The sequence below is a fragment of the Ruditapes philippinarum genome, unplaced genomic scaffold (assembly GCF_026571515.1).
Source record: "Ruditapes philippinarum isolate M1 unplaced genomic scaffold, ASM2657151v2 ctg8850_1_1_1_1, whole genome shotgun sequence".
NCBI classification, from domain to species: Eukaryota; Metazoa; Mollusca; class Bivalvia; order Venerida; family Veneridae; genus Ruditapes; species Ruditapes philippinarum.
This window is the reverse complement of record NW_026866292.1, coordinates 6645-25762: the sequence shown is the minus strand read 5'-3', so window position 1 is coordinate 25762 and position 19118 is coordinate 6645. Positions and strand designations below refer to the sequence as shown.

The window sequence follows — 19118 nt, the reverse complement described above, 5'->3', positions numbered from 1 at the left end:
AAGACCGGATACCGTCGATTAGTGGGATCCGCATTTCAGTACGGAATAAACACGATAATTAACAAAGCTGTAAACGAGGAAGAAATTTTCTGATATTTTACTTTTTAGATAGACAATAATGGCAGATGAACTGGAAGAAAATGTCTCTATGTATAGGCTTCAATTACAACAGGTACGTGTTTTTATCTCTCAATATTCCTGAAATATATCAGATCTTTCAGATTGAATTGAGCTTTAGATTCACACCATAATTTGTGATTTTTCATTGAAATGTTCACGATTCGTCCCACTCACGACTCGCCCCATAACGAAATGCATGGCAGCATCATTTCAGTGATGATTCGCTCACGATTACACTAAGCAGATATACATTGAATTGAATTGAGAAACAGCTAGGAGATACAAAGTCAATGGAATCCGGAACCAGTCCGCGTCCCTAGCTCCTATTGAATAGACCCGTTGGTTCTTTTACATGCCCAGTGTATAGCACTGATGGCATGCAAGGATTATCTGGATTTTTTAGCAGTACACCACTAGGTAGGTGGAAAACACTGAAAGTGTCTCTGTAAAATCCTAAGGGTGTTACCCGGGACCTCAGGAGTGATAGTCAGTGGTCTAACCAACTGAGCTATCGTGCCACCAACTCTTATATTTAATTAGATATTAAAGTGTTCTGCTTACCTTGAAACACTTTCCCTGTACGGATGACCATTTATATCTCTCAGATTCTTCGGATTTATCTTGCCGTTCTAATTACCTTCTTACAAGATGGCGGCTAGGAATCATTCTCGTCTTGCCCGGACTAAATCTCGTACCTTCCGGGAACGGTATGTTCCGGATTACGGTTACACTACCGTACCTCACCACACTCCCCCCGACTTTAAAGATGAAGTCCTCTCACTGGAAGTGCGGGACCTCGAGATTCAAGTCCACTCCTGGGTTAACCAGTACCCACAATACCGCCTTTACAGGCGTTGGCCTGTAAACACAGATTATAAGTGGGCAGGCATTAGCCTGTGCAACAGTAATCTGCCAAATGCCTATCTGACAAGTTATTGACAGATAGCTTAACTGGATTTTTGATATCTTAGATATCTTACCTTCCTGAGCACTGTTTTAACAGCGGCCAGCGTCCAGTTCCTAAGCCGATTGCAGCTTACACCTCCATACCAAACCTGAGTGTTAACTACAGATTTATGGAGCTACCTTTACACCACAGCAGCCACATTAACACAGAACAAGAAAGCAACAAACTTAGCATTGCACATTTGTACTTGTTAATATCCCAGGCTTCTGTTATTTCCAATAAGGCCAAGAAAAAAAAATAGCTTGTTTCCACTACCAGCTCTGAAAAAAATAGGGTCGGTAGGTAGGAATTTTTTTTTTTTTTTTTTTTTTTTTGTGAAACTTGACTTCATGAATATGTAAGTAAAGAAATGATATAATGAATGACAATTAGAAGTAAGTTTAGACTGCAGTAAAATGCTAGAGTGTTTGGTATTTAGCTGTTTAGTGTAAAGATACTGTGGCATGCTGTTGAAAAAAAAATACTTTTCAATATAAAATTTATTACATACATATATATATGTTTATTTTTGCACTTATATTGTTCCAGAATAAACATATAATAATTGTGCATGTTATGATTTTTTTCGTCCAACCACTGTCCCTCAATTTTTATAATAAAAAACAGTCACTACTCTTTTCCATAAGGTCCCTTTGTCAACGACACTTTTCCACCATTTTTAGCTCGACTTTTCTATGAAAAGGGGAGCTATCCTACTCGCCCCGGCGTCGGCGTCGGCGTTGGCGTCACACCTTGGTTAAGTTTTTCGTACCACCCCACTTTATTTCAGAAGTATTACAAGTATGGCTTTGAAACTTACCATACTTGTTCACCATCATAACCTCCATCTACAGACAAGAGTACATAACTCTGTCAAGGTTTTTGACAGAATTATGGCCCTTTTTTGACTTAGAAAGTGTATTGAGCTTGGTTAAGTTTTTTGTACCACCTCACTTTATTTCAAAACCATTGGAGGTATTGCTTTGAAACTGACCATACTTGTTTACCATCATGACCTTCATCAACAGACAAGAGGACATAACTCTGTCAAGGTTTTTTGACAGAATTATGCCCCTTTTTGACTTAGAAAATACATTGAATATGGGTAAAATCCACTTATTGCCTTAACCCTTTGAGATATTGCTTTGAAACTTTTAATGCTATTTCACATCATTACCCCCATCTGTACGCAAGAGAAGGTAACTCTGTCAAGGATTTGTTTTAAAAATTAAGGCCTTTTATCGACTTAGAATCTTGGTTAAGTTTTTAGTACCAGTCCACTTTTTGACTGAACTGTTTGAGATATTAATTTGAAAGTTGGAATACTTGTTTACAATCATGATTCCCAAACATGTCCAGGAGAAGGTAATTCTGTCAAAGATTTTATTTGAATTATGGCCCTTAACTGTCAATGTTTTGACTTAAACATTTCAAACTTTGCTGCAGTGTTCAAGGGTATCACACAATTCAGTAAAATAATTCTTCACTAAATATCTTAATGCTCATGGCCATTGTTCACTTTAAAAATACAGAGATTCTTGTATTGCCTTTTACTGCAAAAACTTTTTTTATTGGCAAGCAATAAAAAAGTCGAGCGCGCTGTCTTACGGACAGCTCTTGTTTGCAATTGGCACAAATGGGAAGGACTGTTCTATAACGTTTTTTCAGTTCTGTATCAACAGATGCATCACTATCTCCACAGTATGCACACACATTAAACCTATAGTCACTGCTATAGTATGGAAACTCCACTCGACTGCCACAATTAACAGCAGTCTTAATATAAACATTTTTCAGCAGTTCATGTCCAGAAAGAGGAGATCCACATGTGTAATCATTTTCAGAAAAAGCTGTTATCAGAACTAAATTTTGACGACTAGACAATATGGTTTTACAATAATAAACTCTAGGTTTTTCACACTCCACACAATTAACTATCCCTCGTGCTGTCTGGGCTGTAAGTGGAAATGGTGCTTCAGATTCAGTCACATCAGAAACACTCTGTTCAACATCCTGTGAAAATATAGACAGATTCTAATATTTAAAATTGGGTTGAATGCACTTGACAGATGTATATTAAACAATGTATATAAACTTTGTTTTAAAGTATTTAATATTAGTATTATGACACTATAAAATGAAAATGGAAACTATTACTATAAAGGCAGCTTCCTTGAAAGTAAAACTGTCAAAATGCTTTTCCTAAAAACTGTTCATTATTAAACTTTAATTTAAAAGTCTTAAACTTTATTATACCCCCACCACAAAATGTGGGGGGGGCTATAATGGATTCGCTTTGTCGCGTCGGTCCGTCCGTCCGTCCGTCTCCATTTTCGTGTCCGCTCTATAACTCCTATACCAATTGAAGGATTTTCTTCAAACTTGGCTCAAATGTTCACCTTAACAAGGGGATGTGCAGAACCCATATTGCCCATGTGTCAGTTCAAGGTCAAGGTCACAATTGAAGGTCAAATATCAAACACTATCAAATATTACACAGTATGTCATGTCCGCTCTGTAAGTCCTACACTACTTGAAAGATTTTCTTCAAACTTGGCTCAAATGTTCACCTCAACCAGGGGATGTGCAGAACCCATGTGGCCCATGTGTCAGCTCAAGGTCAAGGTCACAATTGAAGGTCAAATATCAAACAATTAAATATTACACAGTATGTCGTGTCCGCTATGTAAGTCCTACACTACTTGAAAGATTTTCTTCAAACTTGGCTCAAATGTTCACCTCAACAAGGGGATGTGCAGAACCCATGTTGCCCATGTGTCAGCTCAAGGTCAAGGTCACAATTGAAGGTCAAATATCAAACAATCAAATATTACACAGTATGTTGTGTCCGCTCTGTAAGTCCTACACTAATTGAAAGATTTTCTTTAAACTTGGCTCAAATATTCACCTCAACAAGGGGATGTGCAGAATCCATGTTGCCCATGTGTCAGCTCAAGGTCAAGGTCACAATTGAAGGTCAAAAATCAAACAATTAAATATTACACAGTATGTCGTGTCCGCTCTGTAAGTCCTACACTACTTGAAAGATTTTCTTCAAACTTGGCTCAAATGTTCACCTCAACCAGGGGATGTGCAGAACCCATGTGGCCCATGTGTCAGCTCAAGGTCAAGGTCACAATTGAAGGCCAAATATCAAACAATTAAATATTACACAGTATGTCATATCCGCTCTGTAAGTCCTACACTACTTGAAAGATTTTCTTCAAACTTGGCTCAAATGTTCACTTCAACAAGGGGATGTGCAGAACCCATGTTGCCCATGTGTCAGCTCAAGGTCACAATTGAAGGTCAAATATCAAACAATCGAATATTACACAGTATGTTGTGTCCGCTCTGTAAGTCCTACACTAATTGAAAGATTTTCTTTAAACTTGGCTTAAATATTCACCTCAACAAGGGGTTGTGCAGAATCCATGTTGCCCATGTGTCAGCTCAAGGTCAAGGTCACAATTGAAGGTCAAATATCAAACAATCTAATATTACACAGTATGTCATGTCCGCTCTGTAAGTCCTACACTAATTGAAAGATTTTCTTCAATCTTGGCTCAAATGTTCATCTCAACCAGGGGATGTGCAGAACTTATGTCACTCTTTTGCTGGCTTAAGGTCAAGGTCACACTTTTAGGTCAAAAATTGATTTAGAAAATATTCTTAAATTTTAACATTTATTTGAATATTTCTAAATCTAGAAAAGGTATTTGCTTGAAACTTAATATATTTTTGAAGGGTCTCAATTCCAATATGCTGTTCGTTCAAGTTTCATAACTCTGTATTGCATTTTACCAAAGTTATGCCCCTTTTTAAGTCTTCAAATTTACATACAATCAAATATTAGACAATATGTTGTGTCCGCTCTATAAATCCTATACTAATGGAAGAATTTTCTTCAAACTTTACTCAAATTTTCACCTCAACAAGGTTATGTGCAGAATCCATGTCACCTTTGTGCCGGCTAAAGGTCAAGGTCACACTTGAAAGTCAAAAATTGACTTAGAAAAAGTTCTTAAATTTTAACATGTACTTGAATAATTCTGAAACTAGCACAGGCATTTGCTTGAAACTTAAAAGATATATGAGGTGTGCAGGTCAGGTTTCATTACTCTGTATTGCATTTTGACAAAGTTATGCCCCTTTTTAGTCTTCAAATTTACATACAACCAATACTAGACAATATATTGTGTCTACTCTATAAATTCTATACTAATGGAAGGATTTTCTTCAAACTTTACTCAAATGTTCAACCAAACTGGGTGATGTGCAAAACCCATGTTACCCTTGTGCCAGATTAAGGTCAAGGCCACACTTGAAGGTCAAAAATTGACTTATAAGTAAAATGTTTAATACATTGGGAAAATGAAAGGTTATTTGTAACTGTTTAGAACATGATTTGATAATATATATTTATACGATTACCTGTACAATTAGTCTTTTTTTCACCAGAGATAATTCCTTTTTATGTATTTGTGCCACATAAGTTATTCCCTTAACCACCTTTCCTAGTGGTCTTCTGTCAAGGACATTGGTGGGGGTATGAATCGCATTCAGCGATAGTTCTAGTTTCAACTTGGGCATAAAGAGACCTATATGCCAAGAATGCAAACAAAATAAGAAAGAAGTGTTGTCCTTTTTTTATGTTGATTATTAAATAACAACATATTCATATACAAACCATGTTATTATCTTGATTGGTAACATTGTCACAAACAAGTTTGTTGTACAAAACATCTTTTGCATTCACAGTGCCAGATTTTACCCCAGAACTGAAATGTGAAAAATAACTTTCATTTAAAATGTTTAATTCTGCTTAAGCCAGTGCTAGGGGCTTGGAGTGTGGCTTACACATTCCAGTGCCATCCATGAACAGACTGGCTCAATCAAACCCAAATACTTGGATTAAAGTCTTGATAATCATATTGTTTAAATATTTTATAGTCTGCTAGCCTAAATTGTCATTTTAAACAACTGTCTATTTTGATGTATTAAATTAATAAATATTTTATTATATTAAATATTCTTTTTTATAAAATGTTTTTTTTTTAAATTTTTTTAAGTCAAATATATATATAAATTATTTCAATGATTGTCAAATAATTATTTCAATGATTTTACATTGATCAAATGCAAAATTAAAAAAGTAAAATTTGCATTCAGATTAAAATCAACACTGTTACCAGTAGCATATAAATTAGAAATTAAAAATATTTTAAAATATAAATGTAATTTTTTATTCATTTATTAAACCTTGTAGATTTTTTATCAGGAAACACTCTCCCTTTTCCCATCAGCAGTTCAAATGCATTTGCTGCCTTGTGTGTTGCTGCTTCTGCTGCGATGGCAACACTTTCTAGGAGAGTTGGCTCTTCTTTGCATCTGAGAAAAAGAGATCTTAATCCAAACTGCGCAACTGTCGACCTCCGGTAAATCTTTGAAATCTGTACACGAAGGGGATGTTGAACCGACTACCGACAAACTTGAATTGTCTATTTTATTATTTAAATCGGCACTGTTGACTGATCCATGTAATTCAAAGAAAATATCAGATATCAAGGCATTGTTTGGAAATGTACATATCTTTTTAACCCCTGCAAAATGTTTACATTTTGCAATTGTAACGTTCAAAATACTCGTAGCCATGTTTCATATCGATAAACGCTTTACTCTACTGGTAAAGCGTCTCGCCGATAGTAATATTAAAGCGCGCAAAGATAGTTAATAAGAGGAAAGGAATGGTAATACTCGGAAAGAGAAAGTGACTATCGACGATTTTTTTTTTGTCCAAAAAAAAATGTAGGGTCGGCGGTAAAAAAATAGGGTCGGTCGGGGTAGTGGAAACAAGTAACTTTTTTTTTTGGGCCTAAGATCTCCCAACAGCATCAAAGGCACCACAGCTTGCTTTGGCTGTAACCTCTGTTTTCCCTTGTATCTTCAGAACAGGACCTGTTGTGCCAACCTACCCATGACCACCCATCTTCATGCTGCAAATGCAATTCCACATGTCGTCACATGACTTGCACTATCTTGACCCCTGCCATACCAGAAGAACATCTTCTTAAACCTGGCCCTGGTCACTGCAACACCTAGAGACCACCTGATGGTATATTCAGACTCATCTGAAGAACCTTTCTAATTATTGGGAATCTTACCTTTAGTATCGCCCATGTCCCTCAATAGAACTTATTCAGTCAGTGGGACTCTAAGCCCCAGGACCTACTAGAACTATTTAATGACTTTGGCAATACTAAATACCCAGCACTAGCTCTTGGAACTAGCACTGCTGGCGGAAGTTACTCTACAGCTTCTAGCGAAAGTTGTTCCACTACTCAAAACTGTGCCCTATTTCCCCTTCCACCACAAGAGCATCGATCTGTATTCTCAATATCTGCTCACAATCTTACAGCATCTTCAAACACACTAAACTTTAGCACCATTGACCTGATTCTGTGCGTACAACCCCAACATTTGGACATTTGCTTCCTTGTGAACCTTTGCGACCCTTGTGACCTTGGAATTGCCGACGATACAATGGATCCGCAAATCTCTTCCAGATTATCAGCATTATTGCGATGATACCTTATGACTTTCGTCAAACTTCATCTTTCGCACACCTCGTGATACCTGGTTATCGACATTATTGTGATGATACCTTATGACTTGTCACGGTCAAACTTCATCTTCACACACCTTGCAATACCAAGAGAATTGCCACATCTACGTCCCTCATGACGAGGTCCAAGTCAACCCTTGCGCAATGATCACATCCCCCACAAGGCAGTTTCCTCAGTTCGACCCCAGAAACAAACTCGTACAATGCCCCGATACCGGTATTCGTGACAATGCAGCTTTGCCATGCTTCTGACAAACACATAGGATTATGTTATTATGGAACAACCCTCCTCGACCTGGCTTAAACTGTCTGTGTTGCTTCTTTCCCAGCAAATACCAAATGAGCCTCGAATTGAACTGTTCTGCAATACACTTGCTAATGTTTCTTTACATGCTGTCTACATCGAGAATACATTCAGCATGGAACTTGGTCCATGACTGTTTCCTTCACAAACCTGGTCTCACTCCATGCTTAGCATGAAATGACGCTGGTTTGAGACTCTGGCGCTAACCGGAAGAACACATACTACCTCCTCCCCTTTTTATTTGATTTTTTTTTATTGCAGTGAGGGGCAGTCAGACTTGAAATGACCCTCTTTTCCACAACCGAAACAAGTTCTTCTAGGCCATCTGCTTCTTCCTTGAGAAGTGTTCTCCTCATCTAGTTTCAGGACCATGTTGTCAAAACATCTCTGAAGCTTCTCAATTGCCACTTCCAAAGAACTCAACTGAGATGGAGCAGCGTTGGCTTGCGCAACCTCAGGAGCTTCTTCTAGGGCAAACACATTAGCGCCATCGTCAACAACTTCTTTACTAGCCCTCTTCTTAGAACTGCCATAAACTGACTGATGCAGGTGCTGATACCAGTGGACTTTATTCATTGCCTCCTCCATGGTTGAAGGTCTATCCATGGCTACGGCTACCGCGGCATCTTTGTCTACCAGACCCTCACAAAACTTGCTCACTGTCTGCCTATTGGAATAGTATTCAGGCAGGTCTTTGAACGCATTTGTTGCCAGGGTCATGACCCTATCTGCCCAATCATCAAGAGACTCCCCCTGCAGCTGTGAAGATTGCTGGAAACACACTTGGGCTGTTTCAGCAGGTTCCCTGGAACCAAATCTCATCTCCAGTTTCTGCAAGAGCTTCCGATAAGAAATATCGCCATCTCTCTCCACGATGATTGCATGATAGTCAGCGGCTTTTCCAGTCAGGCACCAGCATAAACCATCAAGGCATTCGTCTGACGTCCAATCGCATGCGTTAGCATAAAGAAAGAACTTCTGCTTAAATGCCAGCCAGTTTCCCTTTCCATCATACTGCAACCTCTTCGGCAGACTCCGAATAAATGCTGCAGTTTCGGACTTTTTCGCGCTATATTTAGCTCTAGGTTGCGGAGAAGATTGTCTACTCAGTCCAGATAATTCATCACTTGAAGAATCATCATACCTAGCAGCTGTGTTTAGCTTGGGACGCGCCCCACCTCTCAAAGACTTGGCCTTTGAGGACAGGGGGTCAACCGTACTACTTGCATTTTTGGCGCGAATGATATCTTTGGCTACTTTCAAGACTTTTTGTACCTCTTGCCAATCCTTACTTGAAGGAATCTTGTCGGGCTCCTCAGCATCTTCATTGAAGTTCCCTTTTTCTTGAACATCCAACAAGCTGTCCAAAATTGCTCGACTGTCCCCTCCTTCACCAGAATCTTTCCTTAACGAAGATGGTACTTTAAGTAGTATTTTCCCCCAATCTAATGGCAAACCCTCACTTAGTGAGAAGTCCAGCAGAGCTACTTCTTCTTTATCTAAAGTGCGCTCTAACATGTCTTGCAGCACTCCAAGTGTTATATTCCCTCCACTATTACGGATTGTAATAATAGACTCAGCTATCCTTGAACTTATGCCCGGAATCCTTAGGAGTTCCTCTTTCGAAGCAAAATTAACACAAATTCTTTCGCTGCAACCTGCCATTATTTTTGTTCTTACTTGGTAGCCCAAAGATATAACGACGACTAATGCAGGAATTAGTTATAATTCGTGCAATTGGATTCAGTGAAGTTCAGCTAAAGTATGTCAAGTCAATCAGTCGTTAGACAGCAGACTTGCAATTATTTTACATTAAAAATTACTTTATTGTATATTCAAAGTCTTGAATTACAGACAATTAATTCCTATCTGAAAAATAATTTACATTTATTTAAAACAATTCAGATTAAAATTATGATAGAATATTTACTAAGTAATTCAAAAATCAATAACGAAAATAAAATACAAAAATCCGACTTTGTTGTTTATAACTACAATGAGGATCTTTGCCTCTAATTGTAAAATTAAATATATAGTGAGACTTAGCCTTCAACTATATACATACAAACAAAAATCAAACAAGAGTAAATCTACCTTGTGTATTGACCTTGAAAAACAACAATGCAAATAAATTCAATCAATTATACTGAACCGCTGAAAATATACCAAAAATTTAACCCAAATATTATTCAAAAATATTTAAAATATAATGCTGAACTGGCACAGTTTTCACGTGCGAAACTGATCCAGGGCGGAAGCTTAGCTTTCCAATACGCATGCGTCGTAAGTCCGAATATCCGAAGTTTCTAAACTTACCAAAAGAGTACTCTAAATACTCAATTTTAGCAAATTTCCACATTAAATCATCTAAACGTACTGTGCTTGTTCAATCCAAACCAACAGTCCCTTTTCCCCCTCCCAAATATTGGAAATACTTAGATTTCAATATTTGAAAACGAAAGTTTTTATGGTTGAGAAAATCGCTGGTTTACCTCCGGATTGCGTAGAATTCCTACGAAGTTGACGTGAATTCGAATAGTAGCTGCCACCATTAAAGTGTTCTGCTTACATTGAAACACTTTCCCTGTACGGATGACCATTTATATCTCTCAGATTCTTCGGATTTATCTTGCCGTTCTAATTACCTTCCTACAAGATGGCGGCTAGGAATCGTTCTCGTCTTGCCCGGACTAAATCTCGTACCTTCCGGGAACGGTATGTTCCGGATTACGGTTACACTACCATACCTCACCACAATATTTTAAATTTATATAAATTTTTATATACATCCCATTAGATTTCTTTTTCTTTTTTTAATTTTTAGGTAGAAGATTCTTTGTCATTAGACCCGGAGAATGAAGATCTGAAAAAGTTGAAAACTGATTTACAGGTGAGGTTTTACTTATCAGGTTCATTTAACTTATCCTTCATTACTTAATACCATAGCTTTGTGTATAAACTTTATTTTCCTTATTTAATTTATGTTCATACAGTTAAAATTAACATGAACAAAGTTAGAGATGCAGACATAAGTTTAAAAATAAACTTTCAAACTTGCTTAATTGTTTGCAACCTTTTAGGAAAGTGAAGAAGTATTTATAGATGGTATTGAAGTAAAAATGCAGCTTTGCTGTTTCATAGTTACTTGCATACCAATGCAGTTAAAAGTATTGACATTCTCTAATAGTAAGAAATGCTTTGTCTAGAATCTGATTAACAGAAAACCAATTATTGTTAACCCAATAAATCAGTTGTTGAATTTTGTCTGTATATTAAATGTTACTTAGAAAAATGCTTTTTCCTGGGCAAAATATATTTCATTTTACATTAATTTTTTTACTGGCAAGTTAAGTTTTAAATATTTATGTACTCTTTGAATTTGAATCATTTTAAAAATGGCGGATACAAAGTACTATTTTAAGTGACTCGGTTAGTGAACATTTTTAATGTGATATTAGATTGTATTTTATAGATGAACAAGAAAATGTAAATGCTAAAGGGGCAGTCAGTTCTTGCTGTGTAAGTATATGCAATATGGGTAAAGATAAACACCAAAAAACCCAACAAAAAAAAGACCACAAGAAAAATGAATAAGATTTGTATTTGGTTTTTGTTCCCCCAGTATTGGAAAGGTTTGGAAAACTGTTATTAAATCTGTCTTATGCTCAGACTGCTGTGAAAAACCAAGCTAATTTGATTGAACGAGAAGATAAGAAATTGCATGACCAACTTTTCTATATAAATATAGTCTTAGTGAAATGGTCAATGCATATACATGTATGTATAAACATATAATATATTCTATTTGTTTTAAATATGGTTAACTTCCAACAGTCTGCAGCAAAAGGCACTATAAAAGTTGCAAAGATGAGTGTTATAAGTAATGAAAGAATTGTTAAGGACAAGAAAACATTTAAGAGGCGGCATGTGAAACAGTATACTCATTTTTATGATTATAATTGTTAAACAATATATACAAAACTGTTTACGTTAAGACTTAAGTACTTTACAATTGAAAAAGTTTGTTAGTTTGTTGGGTAATATTCTTTATCTAAAGTATTGCTGTTCTGTGTGTTTCCCTGATGTAGGAGGTGATACAGTTGACCGTTGATCTGATTGGACAAAAGCAGATGCCGGGTACCACCGATACCACAGAGTCTGAGACGGGAGACAGTGAACAATCTACAAGCTTAAAACGGGCACCAGTAAAACACTGGCAACCAGGCGAGAAATGTTTGGCTATTTGGTCAGAAGATAAAAAGTAGGTGATAATGTATGATTATTACATGTATATGTTTGTAGAAAAAATACTTTATTCATGTAAGTGCCTTCGTTCATGCAAGTGCCTACCTTCATGTAAGAGCCTTCATGCAAGTGCCTTCATTCATGTAAGTGCCTTCATTCATGTAAATGCCTTCATGTAAATTCTTTCATTCATGTGAGGGGGCCTCTGTGGCTATTTGGTCTAGGTCCTTGACTTCTGGTTTGAATCTGGATTCCATGTCATGAAGAAGATGCTGGATGTTGGTTCCCCATGATTTTTAGCTCCATTTTTCGAAGAAAAAATGTTGAGCTATTGCCATGACCCTCTCGTAAGCGTTGTTTAACCTTTTCATTAAGGTCTATTTTATCAGAAGTTATAAAAAACTATTCACTTAAAACTTTGTTTATCATCATGAATGAATGGCATTTTAAAAGGACAGATAACCCTAAAATTATTTTTGGCAAAGTTAAGAATCTTTTTCAACATAGATTTTAAGCCCTTGTTAAACTTTAGGTTAGGTCCATTTTCTCAGTAACTGTAATTCACTTTAAACTTGATATTCATGTTGACTATCAAAATATGACAAAGTTTCAGAAGGGTAGATAATCCTAAATTTATTTTTGTAAAGTTATGCCCTTATTTGACTTTTTCTTCTTATAAGGCCAATTTCTCTAAAACTTTCAAAGATTATCACTTTGAACTTGGAATACTTTTTTAGTTTTTAAGTATGATTGCATTTTTGAAGGGTTTTCCTTATATGAATATAGTTTAACCTTCAAAAATCATCTTCACTGTAATTGGAAGATATTTGGTATGAAACATTATGTAGTGAACCTCCTATAAGGTTGTTGAAATTATGACCATGGGGTCAGGGTTGGCCATGCCTGGTTGAGATCATGGATTTTCCCTATATGTACTTGTACAATAAGAAAATCTTCTTTTAAATACCAGTGGTCTCCAGTTCTAAGATTTGTGGAGGTTAGTCATGACTTGTTAATGACCCATTTTGATTTTATGGTTAAAGGTCAAGGTATCAGTGGCCTTGACCTTTGAAACCTTGACCAATTAAAAAAGTATTATAGAATATATATATTGTTTATAGTTATATACAGGTCAGACTTACTATTTCTGATTATAAACTGGTCGGGCAAAAAAATATAAAAGTTTTAGGGATGGCAACGAATACCAAAGTCAATACTCAAGCACTGGATCATTTTTCCCATCGAGTACTCAGTTAATTGGATGCTTTCCGGTGATCTTTAAAGTTTTATCTCACAATATCAACATTGTCTGCATGCTACTTTCGTTTTCCATTCAAATTCATAGGATTGGTAACTATAAAAAGAACTGCAAGGGAGGTAACTTAGAATAGCCAATAAAATTTATTATATTTTGTTTTTGATAGTTACTATGAAGCTACTGTAGATGAGATATTAGAAGATGGATCATGTACTGTTACATTTGATGAATATGGTAACACAGACGTTACAGAGGTAAGTACACTGAAAATACATCTTACAAGTGACAGCATGGCCGAGTGGTTAAGGCTTCGTTCTAGTTATCTAATGATCGCTAGCCACATGGGTTCAAATCTTGTCAGGGGCAAGTTGTTTCTTCCTTGAGCAAGAGACTTTACACTTATTGCTCAGTACTGGTTAATTCTAGGAACGGAGGCGAAAGTGTTTCTATATTATAATAATCTTATAGCTTCCTGCACAAACTAAAATAAATTTTGTATAAACCAAAATACATCTTATTATAATACTGCTTACTTCAATTGAATTACTTCTTAATCTCATAGAAGAAAGCCATATGCAGTGTAAAAGAATATTGAAAAAAACTTTTGCCAGTTTTTATGACAATGTTTAATTTAAACTATTATAAGTTTATAAATTGTATTTATTAACTCTTGATTGCACAACAAGTTCTTGCAACTTATATTAAACACATTATATAAGCCAGCAACTGTTTAACTCATTTAATACTGGGCACAATAAGTTGCTAAATCTTTATTACAGTACTATGAAAATTCCTAAGGTGAACTTGGCTGGTTGACTACGAACATTTACAGAATGTATAGTCTATTTGCTCATCATTGTGTAATACCATGAAAAAATCAATAAATCATTTAATATCCCAATAATGATACATGGGTCGTTAAGGTTGTTGATTTCGAACCATTTGCCTCTTACCACTGTAGGTTCGAGCTAGGCAACATAGTGAGATACTACATGTACATGTGAGGAAGCTATTCAGCTAGCTTACGGAATGTCAGTGGTCCTACACAGGTGTCCGTTTGTGCCTGAAATGATGTACATAGGGGCACCTGATGTCTTCCTTTTACCAGTAAAGCTGGAAAGTCATCATAAAACCTTTACCGTGTTGGCGGGACGTAGAACTAAAAAAATAAATATCCCAGTAACAAGTGCACTTATATTGTTGCCAAACAGATGATTCTATTAGGAAGGGTATATTCATCTTGCAGAGTTTAAAACAAATGACAATATAGATCAGTTATACAGATTATTTTCTTTTCTCTGTATGTTTAAGCGCTTTGTATTGTTTTCACAGATGAAAATTCTTACTACTTTTTAAATCTTCAGGTGTCACTTTTGAAACCATTAGAAACAGAATCAGGGAAGAGGAAAATGGCCGAAGGTGCGGGTGATTCTAAGAAACCTCTATCAAAGTAAGTTAGAACATCAGTAAGATCAAAAGAAGTCCTTGTAACCAAGTTGACTATCAGTTCTTTTCCCTTCTTTTACTCTAAGACATTGATTACTGATAAGGACTCTATTGAGGTGTTTTTACAGGATGGGATGAAAGTCCTTTTTATATGCCCGAAAGAATTTCGGAGCATAACTTTAGTTCCATTTGGCCCTCATAAGATGATGGTCCAAAATGAGAAGAAGACCCCAAATTGATTGACAAGGTCAAGGTCACTATTACCTTTAAACTGAAAACAGTTTCTGCTCAATAACTTAGGTATTAAAAACCTACAGCTGTAAAATTTTATAGAATGAACAGCCATGTGCAATACATGGCCCCTATTAATTTTAGTGTCATAAGGTCAGGGTCACAATGATCTTTACACTGAAGATTGTGGTTTCTGGAGCATAACGCAAGTTCCATTTGGCTTACAGTGTTCAAACTTCATAGGATGATTGTCAATATTGAGAAGAAGACCCCTATTAATTTTTGGGTCACAAGGTTAAGGTCACTATTACCTTAAAACTGAAAACGGTTTTTGCTCAATAACTTAAGTATTAATCAACCTACAGCTGTAAAATTTTATAGGATGAACAGCCATTTCCAATACATGACCCCCATATGATTTTAAGGTCAAAGGTCAGGGTCACAATGACCTTATCACTGAAAATTGTGGTTTCTGGAGCATAACACAATTTCCATTTGGCTTACAGTGTTCAAACTTCATAGGATGATTGCCTATCTCGAATAAAAACCTTATCTATATTGGGGTCACAAGGTCCTAGGTCAATATCAAATGCCCTTAATATTTACTTTTCGGGCATATAATGCTCTGCCTAGCAGTGCTCTTGTTTTGTGTTCCATTTCATGTAGGTCTGGACTTATGGCTCATGTGCGAAATTTCAGATCAATGATGCAAACCCTTTTTCCAGAATAATTATTTAATTTAAAATGACCCTAAGTTGATCTGGCTAAAAATCATTCAAAAATAAAGTTTTTTTAGTCCCCTACCGGTTTAACCGGAGGGGACTTTAGGTTTACCCTCCGTCTGTCTGTCAGTCCGTCAGTCCGTCCATCCACAAAACTGGATCCCGCGATAACGCAAAAAGTACTGAAAATATTTTTATGAAACTTGATATATGGATAGATGGCAAAATGGAGATTATGCACGTCTTTTTTTTTTCTTCCTATGTTGAAAATTCTGGTTGCTATGGCAACAAATAGTCTGAAAATATGGCAAATTTAACACATAAACTGGATCCAGTGATAACTCAAAAAGTACTGAAAATATTTTTATGAAACTTGAAATATGGGTAGATGGCAGTCTGGAGATTATGCACATCTTTTTCTTTTCTTCCTATGTTGAAAATTCTGGTTGCTATGGCAACAAATAGCCTGAATTTCAAGATTTCTGATTTAAATTTTTCAGCTTTTTCACTATGCATGTATGTTCTTTATTTCTTAAGGTGTTTACTTCAAACTTTAAATATAAGTTTCTGGTCATCAACCACATCATATGTGACAAGGTTTATAACTCTAGCACAAAAAATATCAGTATTACCTCCCTTGAACATTTTTTAGGGGAAAAAATGTTGTCTTTTTTAAATAACTTCTTTATTTCCTAATGTATCTACTTCAAACTTCATATATATGTTTCTTATTTTCACTCGACATTTTTGAGAAGGTTAAATACTCTAGCAAGACTATTTCCAGAATTATGTCCCCCTTGAACTTAGATTTTTTTCGAGAAACTGGTATTTTCACTCCAACTTCTTCATTCCTTATAGGATTTACTTTAAAATCCCACATCGTAACAATATGACAAGGTTGTATAAACATAATTTCCTTACTAAGCATGGAAACTTAACACATTACTGTGATATAGACTAACTTATTTTATTATGTTTTGTGGTTGATATTTTCAAATACAGACTTCATCCTCAAATTCATTATAAATGGCAATACACAGGAGTGTATGACAATTAAAGAACTTTTTGAGGGACCAGTAGGGGACTACTGTATTGCCCGCAATACTATCAAATGCTTGTTTAATTAAATATTTCTTTATTATCTTTTGCATGTTTTTTTTCCGTTTCAAGTCCTCCAGTGGATCTAAATAGCAATTTCAAATCTTATTTTTTAAGACTTTTGGTCGAGGTATTTCTTACCGGTGATCTGTAACCCCTTGCAGGAACGAAGACATGCATAGCTTATGATGTTGGTTGTTTTCACCCCAGATCACTGCAGTAAGCCACATTGAATATACCAGAGCTCAGTTCAGCCGACGCATTGTTCCTTTGCAGGCTGTCAAGCTGTTCGCCAGTACTACTTTTGCAAGAGAATGTAACTTTTGTACATGCCAGATTAGAGGTACAGTGCATATATTTATATACAATACATATATACTTACATTCCATTCATTTCAGAAAAGACAAGCTGGCATTAGAAAGAGAATACAAACGCAAGAAGAACCAAAAGAAAGCTCAGAGACAAAAACAGTTAGAAGAGGAGAGAGAAACAGAGAAAAACAAATGGCTAGATTTTAATGCAAAGGTTAGGTTCTGTTTCAATAAGCACTTCTGATTTACACCCCAGCTGAGTAGGGGTGTCACGGTTAGCTAAAATGCTAACCGTTTAAACGGCAACTTAATAATCATTTAAACAACCTTACAACCATAATTCTTACATTTTAAACATTAACTTTGATAATATAGCACACTTTGTTCATATTTTGCTTTTCTTGACAAGAATCACAAAACATTTACGATTATGGAGAAACTGTTGTTCGTTAGCATCATTCCGTGCATGATAACATAGCGTGCAATCGGAAAATTACATTTATAATTCAATAACTAAATGTCATAGCTTGTCATAGAAAAAACAAAGGTAATGTTAAAATCCAATCTAAAATTTCTTCAGCTGTTGGTCTGATACTAGCCTCAGTTTCCGGTTATTTAATTCCCTAATCAGTTTATGGGTTTATTTAACAGAACTGATATCTATATGTTTTTATGACATTTGACGTTTTAAGTACCCAGTCCATTACGATTTTGAATTTGAAAAATTAAGGACAGACTTAAGATTTTTATTTTAGAATATCTTTTTCTATTATTATTTCGTTTTCAAGAATCAAAACTTATTCTAATTTTTATATAAGTACAGGATACATGAACATTGTATAAATTATTTATATTAACTGTTGCTAAGAACAGTTCTTGAATAGAAAGTTTTGTAAATTTTTTATATGATTTTTTTTCCAGACATTTTCCAAGACGAGTAAAGGTAAAGTTAAGAAAAGTATTTTCGCCACACCAGACTCCGTAGAAGGCAAGGTTGGGGTCGGAACCTGTGGTAAATCTGGAAAACCAATGACACAGTACGCGCATGCCGATAAATGGAAAAAATAGGATTAAATATATAATTTTCAGTGATAAAACAATTCATGGGCGTGTAAGAATGTTGCTTCACCATTCATGTTCAGTTTTGAAACATCTCGATCTGAAGCGAATAGCAATCTTATAAAGGACCGCATTTTTTTTTTTAATATTAAAAATGATGACTGTTCTCTTTGTGTTTTGATATCATTAAATGAATCGTGGTGAAAAATTCAGCAACTGTTGCTTGCCATTTGTGAGGTCATACTGTGAATTACATAGAAAAAAACTGAACTTGTGAAGAATTTCAGGGAATATGTAGTGATTTTGTTATGACGGCGAGGTATTTATGTTGAATTAGTGTCTCTATTGTGTGCCTATATAATTTATTATGTTATTATACTTGAAATAAGGAGTAATTGCCAAATTAAACTCTACATGAAAAACAAAATTTGATTTGTTATCAGGGCACTCGTTTGGCCATTTTTGGGGCCGAATATCGGCCCCATTCCCCTCTCAAAATCATATGCTTTTTTCCCCTATTTCAGCAGAAAATTCCCCTAAAAAAAAATATAGTATAAATGTTTGATATTTAACAAAAAAAGTGATGTTTTGATTTCATAAAAATAAAATCTATTTCTGTTTAACTTTCAATGGATTGAAAACTAAATTACAGTTGTCAACAACGCTGTATGTTAAAACCGAAAGTAGCAGGAAGTGAGAAATGTACAAGGGAGGTAACTCTCGTAAAATTATTGACAAAATTAATGTGGCAG

The 19118-nt window shown here is 35.6% G+C and overlaps 1 protein-coding gene across 1 annotated transcript; it reads left to right on the top strand.

Annotated features, from left to right (window-relative positions):
• The first annotated feature begins 17 nt into the window (after window positions 1–17).
• On the top strand, window positions 18–18729 carry LOC132732015 (survival of motor neuron-related-splicing factor 30-like). Its single transcript, XM_060718352.1, has 7 exons — window positions 18–172; window positions 10820–10885; window positions 12084–12256; window positions 13665–13752; window positions 14863–14948; window positions 17395–17521; window positions 18229–18729. The coding sequence occupies exons 1-7, from the start codon at window positions 119–121 to the stop codon at window positions 18373–18375; spliced, it is 741 nt and encodes a 246-aa protein (XP_060574335.1). The 5' UTR covers window positions 18–118; the 3' UTR covers window positions 18376–18729.
• The last annotated feature ends 389 nt before the right edge of the window (window positions 18730–19118 follow it).

What these genes read in the sequence shown, in the direction of transcription:
- LOC132732015 (XM_060718352.1), top strand. Translation starts at nt 119, where the DNA reads ATGGCAGATGAACTGGAAGAAAATGTCTCTATGTATAGGCTTCAATTA. An exon ending in ATTTGGTCAGAAGATAAAAA is followed by an intron (nt 12,257 to 13,664) that starts GTAGGTGATAAT and finishes TGTTTTTGATAG; the next exon opens with TTACTATGAAGCTACTGTAG. An exon ending in GGCTAGATTTTAATGCAAAG is followed by an intron (nt 17,522 to 18,228) that starts GTTAGGTTCTGT and finishes TTTTTTTTCCAG; the next exon opens with ACATTTTCCAAGACGAGTAA.